The sequence below is a fragment of the Cervus canadensis genome, chromosome 19 (assembly GCF_019320065.1).
Source record: "Cervus canadensis isolate Bull #8, Minnesota chromosome 19, ASM1932006v1, whole genome shotgun sequence".
Lineage (NCBI taxonomy): Eukaryota > Metazoa > Chordata > Mammalia > Artiodactyla > Cervidae > Cervus > Cervus canadensis.
In genome coordinates, this window is record NC_057404.1 from 19244490 (window position 1) to 19261453 (window position 16964).

A 16964-nucleotide genomic window follows, 5' to 3' on the forward strand; every position below is an offset into this window, starting at 1 on the left:
CTTCATGGCAAATAGATGGGGGAAACAACAGAAACAGTGAGAGACTTTTCTTGGGCTCCAAAATCACTGCAGATGGTGACTGCAGCCTTGAAATTAAAAGACGCCTGTTCCTTGTTAGAAAAGCTATGACCAACCTAGACAGCATGTTAAAAAGCAGAAACATTACTTTGCCAACAAAGGTCCATCTATTCAAAGCTATGGTTTTTCCAGTAGTCATGTATGGATGTGAGAGTTGGATCTTAAAGAAAGCTGAGTGCTGAAGAATTGATGCTTTTGAACTGTGGTGTTGGAGAAGACTCTTGAGAGTCCTTTGGACTGCAAGGAGATCCAACCAATCCATCCTAAAGGAGATCAGTCCTGAATATTCATTGGAAGGACTGATGTTGAAGCTGAAACTCTAATACTCTGGCCACCTGATGCAAAGAACTGACTCATCTGAAAAGATCCTGATGCTGGGAAAGATTGAAGGTGGGAGGAGAAGGTGATGACAGAGGATGAAATTGTTGGATGGCTTCACCGACTCGATGAACATGAATTTGAGTAAACTCCAGGAGTTGGTCATGGACAGGGAAGCCTGGCGTGCTGCAGTCCATGGGGTTGCAAAGAGTCAGAAACTACTGAGCGAATGAACTGAACTCTCCCTTTCTCTAAATCCATAGGCTCTTGTTCTCTGCTGGTATTACTAACAACAGCAGGTCTACAAACTGATGCAAAGACAAGCCACCATTCTGAAGGCACTTAACCCACTGCAGGGAGGGTGCGGAGGGCAGAGGGGGGAAAATACTTAACCTACTTTCTATAATTTCAAAAGGTAATTTCTAAGTTGACCAACCTAGACAACATATTAAAAAGGAGAGACATTATTTTACCAACAAAGGTCTGTATAGTCAAAGCTATGGTTTTTCCAGTAGTCATGTATGGATGTGAGAGGTGGACCATAAAGAAAGTTGAGCATCAAAGAACTGATGCTTTTGAGCTGTGGTGTTGGAGAATACTCTTGAGAGTCCATTGGACAGCCAGGAGATCCAACCAGTCCATCCTAAAGGAGATCAGTCCTGATTATTCATTGGAAGGACTAGATACTGAAGCTGAAGCTCCAATACTTCGGCCACCTAATGCAAAGAACTGACTCATTGGAAACGACCCTGATGCTTGAAAAGACTGAAGGCAGGAGGAGAAGGGCACAAGAGAAGATGAGATGGTTGGATGGCATCGCCGACTTGATGGACATGAGTCTGAGCAAGCTGCAGGAGTTGGTGATGGACAGGGAAGTCTGGCGTGCTGCGGTCCCTGGGGTCACAAAGAGTCGGACGCGACTGGGCGACTGGACTGGAGAATATCTCACCGAGTTCAGAGCAGCCACTATTATGGTTTTGACTCGATTTCTAAGAACTTGCAGAGAAAAATGAGTTGGGCTTATTATCTTTTGGCCTATTATTTTGGCAAAGATTTTATCTGTTTTTCAACTCCCAAGTGCAGAAAACTAATGTACAAATTCCATTGTTACGAAACAATTTACCAGAAGTCTTCATTCTCTTATTGTTTTCTAGGGAGGAGGAAACTGTATTTCAAACACAATCTTAAAACATGCATATGCTGACACTATTCTACTCTGAGGCTTTATTTTTTAAAAAATACTCACTAGGAACTCTGTGATCATCTTTAATAAGTCTATAAAGCAAATATGTGCTGTTATGAGGATACTGGAATAGCAGAGGCACTAATCCAAGAAAAATAAAAATTCAAAAATTATCAAACCCTCACAAAAACAGAAGTTCTAACATTTAACTACCTTAAATATCTGTGATATACCTAATTTATGGTAAAAAATTTTTCAATGTTAAACTTTTATATTTACCTTCTGAAGCAAAGAAGGCATATGAAAAGGTTCTAAGATCTAAGGAATAGGAGAATGAAGGGGGTAGATTTTAGTATGTGTCATCAGTTTTTTTTTGTACTTTTTTAATTGCATGGGTCATTTTCATCAATTCAAAGAAAGAGCAAACTCCTCCACAACTAAGAAATACTATAAATTTCTTATCTATGAGCCTTGTCGAGAAGGAAATGGCAACCCACTCCAGTATTCTTGCCTGGAAAAAATCCCATGGACAGAAAAAGCCTGGCAGTCTACAGTCCACAGGCTCGCAGAGCCAGACACGACTGAGAGACTTCACTATCACTGACACCGTGAGCCTTTAAATATTTACCAGGGCAAGCAAGCAAGCACACACACACACAAATAATACTATAAAAAACAAAAATGAAGTTTCATAGTTAAATACCTGTTCCCTACTGTCGCAGAGATAAAACTACTGAGCTAATAATACTGTTTTAAATATCTGAGGTCTTCTGCGGCTGAAATCAGTTTGACAATACAGATTTATAAGACGGAGTTTCATACTGTTTTCCAGTTGATCATTACTAGAACTTAGGTCTGCAATACAGTACACATACGTACCCTTGAAACAAGGTTTTACACAGTTATATCATGTGATACATTCATGACATTTCCTTTTCTGTTCTTTTCTGCTTCATTTAATTTGTTGGGGGCGTGGGGGGGGGGAGCGGTGGCAAGAAGAACAGCCACTTATTAAATTGATTGCAAAATGGGCTGCCATTGGCAGTTTGAAAACTACTGATCTAAGAGTTGATTAACACCAGAATAGATGCCAAGGGACAGTATACTAGATTACTTGATAAAACAGGCTTAGTTAATGCCACTCAAAAGCTGTAGCCACTATCTTTCCCTTTTCTTCCTACTCCTCAGACAGTCTCCTATACTAAACTTCACTGGCATATCACTAGGAGCCACAGACTGGAATCTATCCTGGTCACTTTTTCTCAGCAAGGCAAAACAATATAAAACTAATACCACTGCTGAGGGACATCTATTACTATGGGAAGTATACACTTAGTGGAACTAAAAGGATCCAATCAACATACACATAAATGCGCATATCTTGTTTATTTCAGCTTAAAAAAGTGAAACACAGAGTGAAGTAAGCCAGAAAGATAAAGACCAATACAGTATACTAACGCATATATATGGAATTTAGAAAGATGGTAACAATAACCCTATATGCAAAACAGAAAAAGAGACACAGATGTACAGAACAGACTTTGGGACTCTGTGGGAGAAGGCGAGGGTGGGATGTTCTGAGAGAACAGCATTGAAACAAGTATACTATCAAGGGTGAAACAGACCACCAGCCCAGGTTGGATGCATGAGACAAGTGCTCAGGGCTGGTGCACTGGGAAGACCCAGAGGGATCGGATGGGGAGGGAGGCGGGAGGGGGGATCGGGATGGGGAACACATGTAAATCCATGGCTGATTCATGTCAATGTATGGCAAAAACCACTACAATACTGTAAAGTAATTAGCCTCCAACTAATAAAAATAAATGAAAAAAAAAAAAAAAAGTGAAACAAGTTTGTTTCAACATACTCCTTTCTATATTCACTGTGCTGATTTTCTTTTCTATTACATGTCTTAATGCTGATCATAACCCGCTAAACTGAGTTCTTGACACACTAATGAATAGGTAGAAACCTGCAATTTGAAAAACACAGCTTCAAGGAACACACACATCAACCTAGCAGGATAAGAGAACCACAGATAAACTACCAGTCTTGAATGGCCACCTTCTTTCCCTGAGGAGAAAAAGCTCAAAAAACTGAAAACATTAGTCAAAGAGTGATTGTTTATTTAACTCCAGGAAGACCATACAAGAAGGTATAAGATTCAGGAAAATAAAAAATGTGACAGAATTACACCCCCACAAAAAGGAGTTCCTGATACAGCATTTAATAATCATCACCACTGTTACTCTAACACTGGCTTCTCGCATGCTCAATCCTGCACTAAATGCATATATAATTTATCTATATAAGTGGTGTGTGTTAAGGAATGTATATGTGTGCATATACACATAAGTATATACACATAATGCAATATATAAATTATATAAGTATATACTTATGGTATTGTATTTTTAATACATAAATTTATATTTTTTTCCAAGTCATTCTTACAACCTGTCAAAACAACAAAGTAGTGCCAGAGCTGAAACCCAGGTTGGCTGGCTGCAGAATCTAAGCTCTTAACCACTAAGGTATAAGCTCTTCCAAAAGAAAAGGAGTACCCAGCTCTGGCTGTGCATCAAGAATCCTCTGTGGCGTTAAAAAGAAACAGACGGATGCCCAAGTGCATCTAAAAGGAGATATGAAAGGAGACTTTTTTAAGCTGAAGTGGCAAATATTACAGAGAAATATATTTTGTAGACAATGTATCAATACCATCTCCAACCCATTATGTCAGAAAAAATCTTTTTCGGAGAGTAGATATTGCCATATTGGACATAAAACACCTGTTGAATTAATCGACAGTTGGCTTCACCGTGAAATTTGATTCACTGTCATTATAGGCTAGAATAAGTCCTTTTGTCTTAGATTTAACAACTAAATTCCACTGATAATTTAACTGCTGATGCATCAAAAGGTTCTCAATATAAGGTAGCCTAAATGATAAAAATTACAGGCTGTACCACTGTATTTCTATTACACTTATATATCCATGATTTAAACCTCTATTTTCCCAACATATTTTCCTTCATAACCTAAAAGATAAAAAATTTTGAACCCAACGTAACATAAATGAATTCAGCATTCTCCCTGGGTTGATTCACTTCCACCAACTTTAAGAAAACATTTACCAACAAGCACATAGTACACAATTAGAAGGTTTCCAAGGTTTCAAATAATTAAGAAATAGTTTTGACTACATCACTCAAATAAAATGTTATGAAGATAAAAATCTTAAAGATTTTTGATGGTTAAGAAGGTAAATATGAAGCCTAGAATTACCACTATTAGCAACCATAAGTAACAGTGGGACTACATACCTCAAGCACAGGAAAGATTAACTGTATTCTTATGGTGGTGAAGAGAGAACAATCACACTATTAATGAAGAATCACTCACTTTCCTCTCAGTAAAAATTTTTTGTAAAAGACAAAAACAGCACAAACTATAAATGGTCCACGTAAAAATTATTTTGTTTGGTCAAATTAATACCCTAACTGAAGAACTGCATCCAATTATTTCCTATTCAGGCTACCACGAAAGGACAGCACTGCAGAGGAACTAGCCTATGATGTAAATCATAAAGATAATTAGAGACTAACATGTGAATAATCCCCAAACTATTTCAAGAAAGAAATTATAGCCCATTACTATTAAAATTTAGCAAAAAATTACTACTCCAGTGTCTCCTATAACCGTATCTCAAAAGAGGGGGGAGAGGGAACTCATTCAACAAGCTTGGGATATACAGTTATTTTTATAAACAAACAATACTTTTGTCATAAATTCATAACCACATCTGCAATCTAAGTATTAAAATATTTTAAAATACATGTTAATTAAATATAGAATCATTAGTGTTTGTTCTACCCATGACCTTGAGGGATCACTGGAAGATTTCTAAAGCATACCTTTTAATCCACGCCATGGTACTTCAAGAACATGTTAAGGTAAGCCACAGGCTGGAACACTTCGATGCACCTCAAAACACCTCAGCCAGTATATCTGTATCATTCTCCTTTCCTTTTGAGATCAAAATGTTTCCGAAGAACTATAATGCTTCCATTTGAATGACAGTTTCATAATTTCAATGACTTAAAAACAAACAAACAAACAAAAAAAGGACTTAAGTGTTGGTCTGTTAAGCCACTAGTGCACTGTGCTAACTGCTGCCACAACTAAGAGAAGCAAGCCGGCGGCTGCTACTGCCGTGTAACACTGTCCTTTTTAACATGACCCTCAAGTGAAGGAGGGAGAGCACTTGCTTAAGCGGCCAGTGACAGCCCTTGCTTTTCTGCATGCGTGAGTACTTTTGCTTCAGTCGTGTTCGACTTTCTGCGACCCTGTGGACTGCAGCCCACCAGGCTCCTGTCCATGGGACTCTCCAGGCAAGAATACTGGAGTGGGTTGCCATGCCCTTTCCAGGGGATCTTCCTGACTCTGGGATCGAACCCACGTCTCTTATGTCTCCTACATTGGCAGGTAGGTTCTTTACCACTAGCTTGCTTTACTGGGATCTATCCAAAGCCCACAAATCTCTCTGCCCCAACTGATTCTTCAGTTTTCTTCTCAAAGAATTAAAATAACCTAAAAGACAAGTCTGGAACACTTGGTAGATGCCAGGTTCTCCTCTGACCAACTATTCTGTGTAGAAGGAGAGCTGGAAATTACCACACACCTGCATAAAATGGAATTCGTTAATAGAAACAACAGGAATGCCCTCAAATGACACTCCTTCCTGATGCTAATATTACTGAATCATTTTAATTCCATGGAAGTCATTAAAGTGTAAAAAGTTTCTGTTTCTAAAGTTTACTTCTATGAAGAGCATGCAGATAAATGAATAGATCAATGGCTACTATCAGGTTTTAGTGCTTCTGTGATTGCCTTGGCAGGTTACCTGATTCCTCCTTCCTCTTCACCCCACTCCACCTTTTTTACACATGAAGACATTAAAAACACTTCATTATTTAAATGATACAGTAAGAAGTCTATGTATCATATTTTAAAACTAAAAATTCACTCAACTTTTGCTTCAAGCTTGGCACTCTATAGTTATAAGAAGAATGAACACTCAAAATACACAAAAGAAGTAAAAGAAGCAACACACACATCTATGTCATAAAGCAATTAACACTGCTTTAGGATGACTGATCAGGAAACTTTTAATAAAAGCAAGCCATAAAAAGAGCTTCCAAGGGAAGGAGGGAGCTGGGAGAGGTTTGCTTTACTCTGGGTTTGTGGAACAGCTTGGGTACAGGTTAACAGATAAGGAATGGAAGATGACAAAAGTTTCCCAGCTAGAGCTAAAAAGCACATGCTAAGGAAAAACAGAAATTATTTCCTGCTTACAAGGGTAGATTCAACAGATGAATATCAGAAATATTCCTGAGATTTAGATTTACTGCAGGTTGTAGGGAATACAGACTACAAAATACAGGTAACTCTTCGGAATGCTGGTAATAGTGGCATAACTGAATACAGAAAAGAATTCTACCAGGGCAGGTGGGAAAATAATAATGAACAACAGAAACAAGGGGCCTGGTCCACTGAATCACTGCAGCCACAATCATCTTTTAAACTGATCACTTCCCTCCTCTAGCTTAAAACCTTTCAAAGCCTCTATATATATTTCAACCTCCTGGAAGGAAATCCACATTGTTTCCTACACTCTGTCCCTCCAAATAAACATATCCTATATGTAACTATCAGGTTAATGTTCCTGAAGTACGGTTCCTCTCTTACACGGGAATAATAATGTGAATCATTGACAACTAAGGCAGGCTTTAAATACATTAGATAATAAAGAATAAAAGCCTAATGTTTACTCATTATCTCATTTTTCATAATCCCATTTTATAGGGGAGAAAACTGACACTCTGTGGTCAAGTGATTGACCCAAGAAAACACACAATAAGAGAAAAGAACTAGGACTTAAATCTAGATCCTCTAGCTGGAATTTCAACACTTTTTCTACACAATACTGTTGTAAATATTATTGGAGAAAAGGCGAGGTACTGGGGCTAACACTGTTGATAATATGCCAGGAACTAAGCTAGGGACGTGTGTGTGCATGTGCTAAGTCACTGCATTTATCTCTCACTATGTGCCACTCCACGTACTGTAACCTGCCAGGCTTCTCTGTCCTGGGATTCTCCAGATAAGAATACTGGAGTAGGTTTGCCACGCCCTCCTCCAGGGGATCTTCCCAACCCAGGGATCGAACCCACAACTCTTATATCTCCTGCATTGTGCGGCAGGCTCTTTACCTGTATCAACACCTAAGAAGCCTCATGCTAGGAATCTAACGATATTTTATTACATCCTGATCTAAGACTGACTAGTTACCTTCTTTTACAGGTGAGAAAGAAGACTGAGGCTCCTGGAGATTTGAGCACTAATCTATTCAACATAATGCATCAGAGACTGAAAGTGGTTGGTCTAACATTCCCTCCCATGTGCCCAACTCTAAAACCCACACTCATGTTGCTACACTAATCTATCTCCCAGAAGCAATCAGAAGAAATCAAGTCCAACACTGAAGCTGTATTCTTCAACCTGGCTAATATAACAATAATCTAATTTTATAAATTTACCTTAATCAAAATGTAGGCAGTATATATAAATAGATTTTTTATCTATAATTTAGCAAGAGACTATGCACATTCACTAAGGTCACTAAGAAGGATTAGAATCATATTTAATTGCTCAAGTCAGAAAGTTCATTTGATTCCCACAAATGAGATCCAGGTTGTTAATGAACTTACGCACACGAAAGATCTTTTAAAGCTGACTTGTAAATCGTAGCAGTTATCAAAATAAATTTTGGTTGACAAAACAAAAATAAGCATGAAACTTATTTCCTTATGAAGCTGTGCGGCCACGTTTCCCCGTGGACTGCTACCAGTCTTAGCCTCACGGAAAGTAGATCAGGTTCTAGCTGAAGATAGTCGGTCAATTATCAGTTAACTTCTCTATACAGAAAACAGGACCTACTTACAGCACAGGGAACTCTATTCAACACTCTGCAATAACCTAAATGGCAAAAGAATCTGAAATACAGATACATGTATATGTATATGGGGCTTCCCCGATGGCCACGCAGGAGACCCAGGTTCCACCCCTGGGCTGCTAAGATCCCCTGGAGAAGGAAATGGCAACCTCCTCCAGTATTCCTGCCTGGAAAATCCCATCAACAGAGGAACCCAGCAAGTTACGGTCCATAGGGTCCCAAAGAGTCGAACACAAGTGAGCACACGTACACTGTATATGTATAATCAAAGCATTTTGCTGTACATCTGAAACTAGCACAACAACGTAAATCAACTGTACTCCAATATAAAATAGAAACTAAAAAAATACTACAAAGACTTTATCTGTCACATACTGTTTTACAGCATCCCAAATTTTATTATTCTCAAGCCACCAGAAATCTCAACAGAAAACTTTTAAAAGATCATCAAACGGTATTACAGAAATTTGTCAGCTTTTAAAATATACCCATGTAGACTTACTCTAGGAGAAACCTGAGTTTGGAGACTTCCCTGGGTGGTCCCGTGGTTAAGAATCCACCTTGCAATGCAGGGACATGGGCTCAATCCCTGGTCAGAGAACTAAGATTTCACATGCCGAGCAACAACTAAGCCCATGAGCCACAAGTGAGAGCCAACACAGTCAAATAACTAAATCGAATTAAAATTTGAAGATTAAAAAAAAAAAGAAACCGAGTTTTGTTGAGGGAAGAACACACTATTAAGAGGTATTAAAGAAAAAAGGTGCTGGGTTTGGTTTAACTGGACATATGCAACAGCTCCTCTCTGATCCAGTTTCTGGTCTCCTCCAGACAACATCTGCTCTAGCCACACTGGACATCTGCACACTTCTCAGAACACACCATGGTGTTTCAGATCTCTGGACCTTTGCCCCACCTTTCCATACCCACAAACTGCAGTAGTACTGGGCAAAATAGAATTTAACGTCACATGGTATTTAAAAGGAAAAGAATAAAGGGGAGGTGAGATAGGTGAGACGACAAGTTAAAAAATTTTTTAATGTTTTCAGTGCCTACAATAGATGACATACTACATGCTGAGCTAAGTTAGTGTTTTTACATAAATTCTCACAGGCTATTATATATAAGAAATTTTTAAGAAGAGAAGTTCTAAATTCTGAGTTGATAATGCAATGTGTTTTTAATTAGATACCATAATTTAGGGAATGTGTTCTACAGAACTTTAATTTTAAATGAGTTGTCAACCAAGTACTTAGAAACAGTCCTGTTAAATAATGACAGCAAAGTAATCTTTGCTATTATCTAAAGTATGAAAATCATGTATTCTAGGTATTTAAGTTCTAAGCTCCTTTTTGCCAGTGCTAATAAAGGTTTCAATTCTAAAGCTAAATCTGGTTTGAGCAACTTTCAAAGAATCTTTCCAAGAATGATAAACTATCCAATTCCCATCTTGATAGTAAAACTGTAACTCCTTTTCCAGTTAAACACTGGAGACCAGGGGACTTCAAGCACCTATAGCTAAGAGGTTAAACTCAAGATCAATGAGACCCACTAACTAAAAGACATTTGAGATCTAGCAATTCTGGAAGATGCAATATTCAGCTAATTTTACTTCTGAGGAGTTCCCATATGAGGAAGCTCTCTTCTCAAAATGTATATCCTAATTTTCAGCAACATCATTAAAAATTAAGTGGCTGCTGCTGCTGCTCTTAAAGTGACAAACACCCAGGGGTCAACTGGAACATGGTTGAATTTTTTGCTAGAAATCTAGATAGCACAGTATGGACAAATATAATATAAATATAAACACACACATGCATACATACACACACACAACTATCCTTTTTCAAATAGATCAGTGTTAGCAAGTTGTTACCTGTCTAAGCTAGGAGGGTGGGGAAAGTGAACAGGGAGATGGAAGAACAGTCCATTGTTCAAGTGCTGAGTAAAGGACATTAGGAAGGAAAAGTAGTAATGCAGTCAATCAGCTCATAAAACCACTACGCATTTACTCAAAACAAGCAAATACAGCCACCAACAGAAGCTTCTTTCCCTTCTAGGATATGAAAGGAAACTAAGGAAGAAACACTAAAGAGTCGGAACCAAATTTACCTCTACTTTCTTTAAAGTATATACTTAACAAAAATGGTTATGAGTGAATTTACTTTCTCCACATCATTTTGTTTCTCCTTCAGTTTACTTGCTTAGGTCTCTTTTTGTTTAAAATAAAATGTAAATTTTGGTGGCTTGAAAAACTGTGGGGTCATGAGTATAAAAGATTACGCTGATCAAGTTCTGGACTTGGGAGTGAAGAGACATAGGTAAGAAACTCACTGGAAGGGTAATTTCTGACCAATCACAACTTCTCTGTAGATAAAAACAGAATAAAACTGCAATAATAATGCTTAAATACTGCTTGAATCTGAAAGTACCTAGATCACTGCCCATGAGTAAAGCATAAACATTACTGACTTTGAAGGCACAATCTGATGATCAGTTACCACTAATGTCACAATTCTAAAGTCAAAACAAAACATTTTCCTATAAATTTTTTATTTACTGTCCAAGAAATACTTATGTTTTAATTTTTTCACACTTTTACGTTTATTTCAATTACGTGAATGATGATCCAATCTGTGGCTATAAATCATGCCTTCAAGCATTTCCTTTCTCTTGATAAATTCATTAATTCAACAAATATTTTAACATCTATAATGTGCCACCCCTTTTTTAAAGTACTGAGAATATCTTTGTGTATAAATCAGGACCAAAATCCTTGGCAGCAGTTTACAATGTACTGACAATCAGAACGTTAGATAGTGGTAAACACTATGGAGAGAAACAGAAGGAAAGGATAACGTGGACAGGGGGTGAGGTGTACAATTTTAAATAAGCCCTCAATGAGGTAATATTTGAGCAAAGATCTGAAGAAGGTGATGAAAGATTATTTCCTGTGAAGGAAGGGCCCCAAAGCAGGAGTGTTTCGGTGAGGAACAGACTTCAAGAGAAGATTATTAGGAGACAAGAGGTTATGGGAGTTTGTGTGACAGGTGGGGGTGTACATGTTGTAGGGAACATCAGGGAGGTCTTGAGCTTTTTACTCGAAATTTTGAGTCAAACAAGATCAAGATCTGAAGAGAGGAAGGTCAGCATGAATTTGGCTGCAGAGCAGAGAAGAGAAAAGGCATAAGGGAAGAAGCAGAAGAAACTAGTTAAGAGGTTATGGTGACTATGTAGGTTAAAGATGACAGAGCCTCACACAGGACAGAAGCTGTCTGAAGTATCAGGACCTCCAGATCTATTTTAAAAACAAAACTACCACATCTGATGAAACTCTGGATCATGGAGACAAAGCAAAAAGAGGACTTGGACAATGGTGACTCCAACGTTTCTAGCCTAAGTGACCCAAAGGATGGAGCTACTTCATGAAATGAGGAAAACCTAAGGAGAAGATCGGGGGGGGGGGGGGTTTCATTTCTTAATTTTCTATCTGTATGAGACTGTGGCTGTTTACCAAACTTTTGGTGATGTAAGTTATCATTATGCTGCATATAGTAAATTTATATAAGCTATATGTCAATTATATCTCAATAAAACTGGGAGACAAAATACATTAGGAAAAAAGAAGGGGGGTTTGGTAGCTCGGTTTAGATATAATAAATTGGACATGCTCAGATAGTCTAAGAGTTTACTACAGTTTATCAGAACTTTCTGCAGAGTAGGGTGATATGAGTCAGATTAGTCTATTTAGTTCTTGGTTGCAGTTCAAATTTTTTAAAAATGAGGTAAACGGTGCTCACATTGGCAGCACACATACTAAAACTGGAATGATACAGAGAAGATTAGCATGGCCCCTGCACAAGGATGACAGGAAAATTCATGAAGCACTCCATATTTAAAAAAAAAAGGGGGGGGGGGGTAAATGTATTATTTATTAAACAAATGTTCTAATAATAACAGTATTTTAATTATGCATCTTCTTGCCATCTATATCTGTCAATGTTAAATAAATGATCATGTGGTAAACATATTTAAGAAAATCTCTACTTACAGAGACTAACTTAAAGAGAGCCAGTCCAAGCATTGCAGAGGTTAAAAGAATAAAGGCAATCTCAGCTAAGAACAGGAGCCTATTATCTGATGCTGACCAGTCACCAAAATGCTTCTCAGTCTCAATCCCATAGACTAGAAGGAAATTTAACAGACAATATACATGAAGTGCTTTTCACTTGACACTAAGCATCTCATTTAAATTACCAACTACCTTCCAGTAGCTCATGAGGCTGAAAGAAGTTATTAAAGCTAAAGAATGGTCCTATAACTTTAGCCATCCTAGAAAGAACTAGTTTAAAAGTCTCTAAGGACTTCTTTTCATCTATTGCTTTAATTTTCCATCACCATGCTTCATCTACATTTTGTATTCTCTTCATGTTTTTCCATTTTGTAATGCCAAATGTTATAAAAGTTTGATGTGCAGCAATCTGTTTGGGTATATGTTTTAATAGGAAAGAAACATGAAAGAAAATCATGTATTAAAGAGTTCTAAATCGTGACACATGTTTCTGAGATGGAATTGTGTTGAAATGTGTTAATAGAAGTCACATTTTCAGGCTGTAGGCCTAGAATTACAACTCTGCTAAACAGAAAAGAACTGCAGAGAATCTGGGAAGTGAGTATGCCCTTTCTAGGAAGAAATGTATGAAAAGAGAAAGGAACCTCTGTGATATCCTTGATGCTCTTGATAGTTCTGTGATATTCTCTCCTCACATTTTAACTTCAGTCAGAAAATTACTGCCACAAAGTATCAAGATTTTAGACACTGTCACAATTAACAGGTTGTAACTCCTCCCTATTTTAGGTTACATTTATCAACTAAATTATTTCATCAGATGCAGGGGCTGTTTTATTTCACCTATCTAATAGTTTAAATTCTTCAAACAGTTCTTAAGTCAAATCATGTAATACTAAAACATATATTACAACACCATCTCTGTTTTGGGCACTTCAGAGTGCACATAATTTTGTACATTTTACTAACTGTCACAATTATCCAATGATTATATTTAAAACCTCAAGTGATCTATGTCCAGTCTAACATTATATTATATCTTTGACCACTGTGGTGTCTACCACTAGTAGGACAAGCATTTTAGGTCATTTTTCCAACAGCCATAATATATTTGAGTTGTACAAAGTAAAATCTGCAAACATCCCTGTGGCAGCAAACACTATTTTCAAACAATGCGTCTCCACAGGAGTGTAGTGCTTTGCATAGCTTTATCAAATTCAATTTTACCATATCCACTTTTCAATAACAAACAAAAAACCCAAGAGTCCTCCCACCAAAAACCAACAAACAAAAAACTCAAACAAATGCAACCCAAATATCTACCAGGGGATGGATGGATTTTTTAAAATGTGGTAGTACTGTATACAATTAAACACTATTCTACCTTAAAGAGGCAGGAAATTCTGACACATGCTACAACACGGATGAACCTTGAAGACCTCATGTTAAGTGAAATAAGCCAGTCACAAAAGGAGAATACTGTATGACTTCACACACATGAGGTACCTAGTAGTCAAATTTCATAGAGACAGAAAGCAGAATGGTAGTTACCAAGGGCTCAGGGTAAGGGGGAACAAGAGTTAATTAATGGGTTCAGAGTTTCAGTTTAGGAAGATGGAAAAAGTTCTGACAGTTGCATAACGATATGAATGCACCTAATACCACTGAACTGTACAGCTAAAAATGGTTTTAAAAATGTCTTATTTTACATACATTTTGCTACATTTAAAAAAACTGAAGACACCTCGTGGAAATACATCAACAGTGGATAGTAAATTATCTTCCTTATATTTTAATAAAGTTTCCCTTTATTGCAAATCTATTTCTCATTCTATTTTTGTAAATGGTGCCAAGAAAATTCCTTTTTTTTTTTTGCTACACCACATGGCTTGCAGAATCTTAGTTCCCCGACCAGGGATGGAACCCAGGCCTACAAAAGTGAAATTGCCAAATCCTAACCACTGGACCACCAGGGAATTCCCAAGAAAAGTAATTCTAAATGTACGCTACGAACTCAAGAATCATTAACTTTTTAAAGTAAACATTATACTATACAAATACAGTAATATGAGCCCACATGCCCTGAAGAAAACCCAAACTACATTCATATACTTTTATGTCCATTTAGATACATGGAAAATTGGAAGAATATCTCTCAAAATTTTAAAACTGGTTACCTCTGGGGAAGGAAGTAGAACTAGAAGCTTCTAAATTATCATAATAATGATACAAGAATATATTAATTGTGTAACATTCCAAATGGGTTACAAACAGGCACGAAGAGATACACAGATCATCTCTCATTCCTGATCTACCTGACCTAATCTAGTTCCTACTCTATTTACCCAAAGATACAAAATGTAACTGAATGGCAGTGGCTAGGCAGAACAGAAGCACAAGCAGGCCAGCTTGGCACAGACCCCTGGAGGCCCAGGCTCCCTGCCGACACTCACAGCTGCCAACGACACACTTCTCAGGCCGTGGAGCAGAGCTGACTAGACAGCCACATTTTCACTCGGCCACTACTCAGTCTTATCCTTCTGTTGACTCTGTTTCCTTCCATTTAAAGGAATCCTTACAAACACTGGGCACCTGCAGTTTTTAAATTAATCTGTCTCCTACAAGAACCACGTGTCCTGACAGGGTGGGTCAGAGGACAGACAGTATCCCAGGTGTTCCTGAACAAAACATCCTGCCTCCAGATTCCCAGGATTCATCTTTCTCTAGCATAATTTAAAAGTTTCCCTGGCAGTCCAGTGTTTAGGACTTGGCGCTTTCACTGTTGGAGGGCTTAGGTTCAAGTCCTGGTCAGGGAACTAAGGTCCCAAACTAAGATCCCAAGCAAAATGGCATAGCGAGGGAAAGAAAAAAAAAAAAAGTTTTAAAAATAATAAGAGTAAGAAATACTTCACAAAGCTGTTGATGAAATCCTCAGTCCTGAGTAATCATTCCTTATTTTTCTGTACGTGCAAAATGTCTCTATTATAGGAATCACCGTGTTCTACTTTATATGAGTTATGAGCATAGTTGGATTCCCCACTAAGGCACAAAAAGACTAAATTCTCTTGACCCATCTTTTATAAACTTAAGTTATTCAAAGATATTACCTGTAACAGGTTTTCAAGAAATGACTCCTGAATAGAATTTGTTGAACATAGTTCTGTGCATGATACTAGGTACTAGCTCACAGGCATGATGTTCAATTTCAGAATAACATTGTCAATAAGCAATTTCAAATCAAATAACAAGGATCAATGAGAAGAAGTCTTATAAAGTTCCATTTCAACTTATTTGGTTAACTGAAAGCTTTGAGTTGAAAGAGATTATAATTTCAAAAATGACTACCAAGTCACCGGCAAAAGTAGTACAGAACTTTTAGTGGCATTTAAACAGAAAAGAAGTTCATCACCTTTGCAACTAAAGGGAAAAAAATCTGTTTGTATCCCCTTTACATCACATAAGCCTAAATATAATTACAGCTTCTGCATGTTCTCATTATTTTACCAGTTTCCTATGTAAAACTTTGTCAAAAAAGTGAAAATACAAATCTCATTTATCATATATTTTGTGTCTATTTTCCTCGTGACCCACATTTGACAGTAAGAACAAAATCTTGCCTTCTTGTAAGTATTTAATATTAAATAAAATTGATAAGGATCTAAAAATTATTTGAGAAATGTTAAACTTGGTGAAAATATTACTTGATAGTGGTATATGCTATGCTTTGCTCCAAATAGTATTATGGATAATAAACGACAACTTCCAATAAGAGCTTATATTTATATCAGTAAATATGGAGTATAAAAAAGATTGTCAGGTATTATCTCCTTTATTTACAACCAAACTTCCATGAGAAGGTATAATAAATTAGTTCCACTTTACAGAAACAGAAATTGAGGCTTAAAGAAGTCAAGTAACTTGCAAGAAAATGATGGTTAAGAGGTACAGCCAGAGTTCAAAGCTAGATCTTCCTGACTCCAAAACTAATACAGTTGATCCTTGAACAACACGGTTTGAACTGTGCAGGTCCAGTTATACAGGTATTTCCCCCCCTCCCCCAATGAACATGCACTATAGTACCACATGATCCATGGCTGGATGAATCTGAGGATGAGCAACTATGGGTACAGAGAGCCAAACCACAAAGTTTCATGGGGATTCTCCACTGCACAGGGGTCTGGCGCCACTAACCCCCAAGTTGTTCAAGGATCAACTGAATTCACCTGCCACTCATCCTACACATTTAACAAATTATATCAAAATAAGTCTGTTCTGCTACAATGTATGTATCACTACAATGT

At 37.4% G+C, this 16964-nt stretch overlaps 1 protein-coding gene and 1 non-coding gene across 7 annotated transcripts in view; one reads left to right on the forward strand and one right to left on the reverse strand.

Moving 5' to 3' along the window:
- Nucleotides 1–16964, reverse strand: part of RBPJ (recombination signal binding protein for immunoglobulin kappa J region) — a 226429-nt gene that overhangs the window by 63650 nt on the left and 145815 nt on the right. For 2 of the 6 annotated variants that reach the window (XM_043438829.1, XM_043438830.1), the window contains exon 2: nt 5494–5676. The exons of the other annotated variants lie outside the window; for them this stretch is intronic. In XM_043438829.1, coding sequence (XP_043294764.1) covers nt 5494–5510 — 17 coding nt within the window. In that variant the 5' untranslated portion in view covers nt 5511–5676. The remainder of the gene's footprint in view (nt 1–5493; nt 5677–16964) is intronic. 6 annotated transcript variants of the gene reach the window in all.
- LOC122422452 lies at nt 12387–12493 on the forward strand. Its single transcript, XR_006263848.1, has one exon. It is a non-coding gene; the product is annotated as a U6 spliceosomal RNA (small nuclear RNA).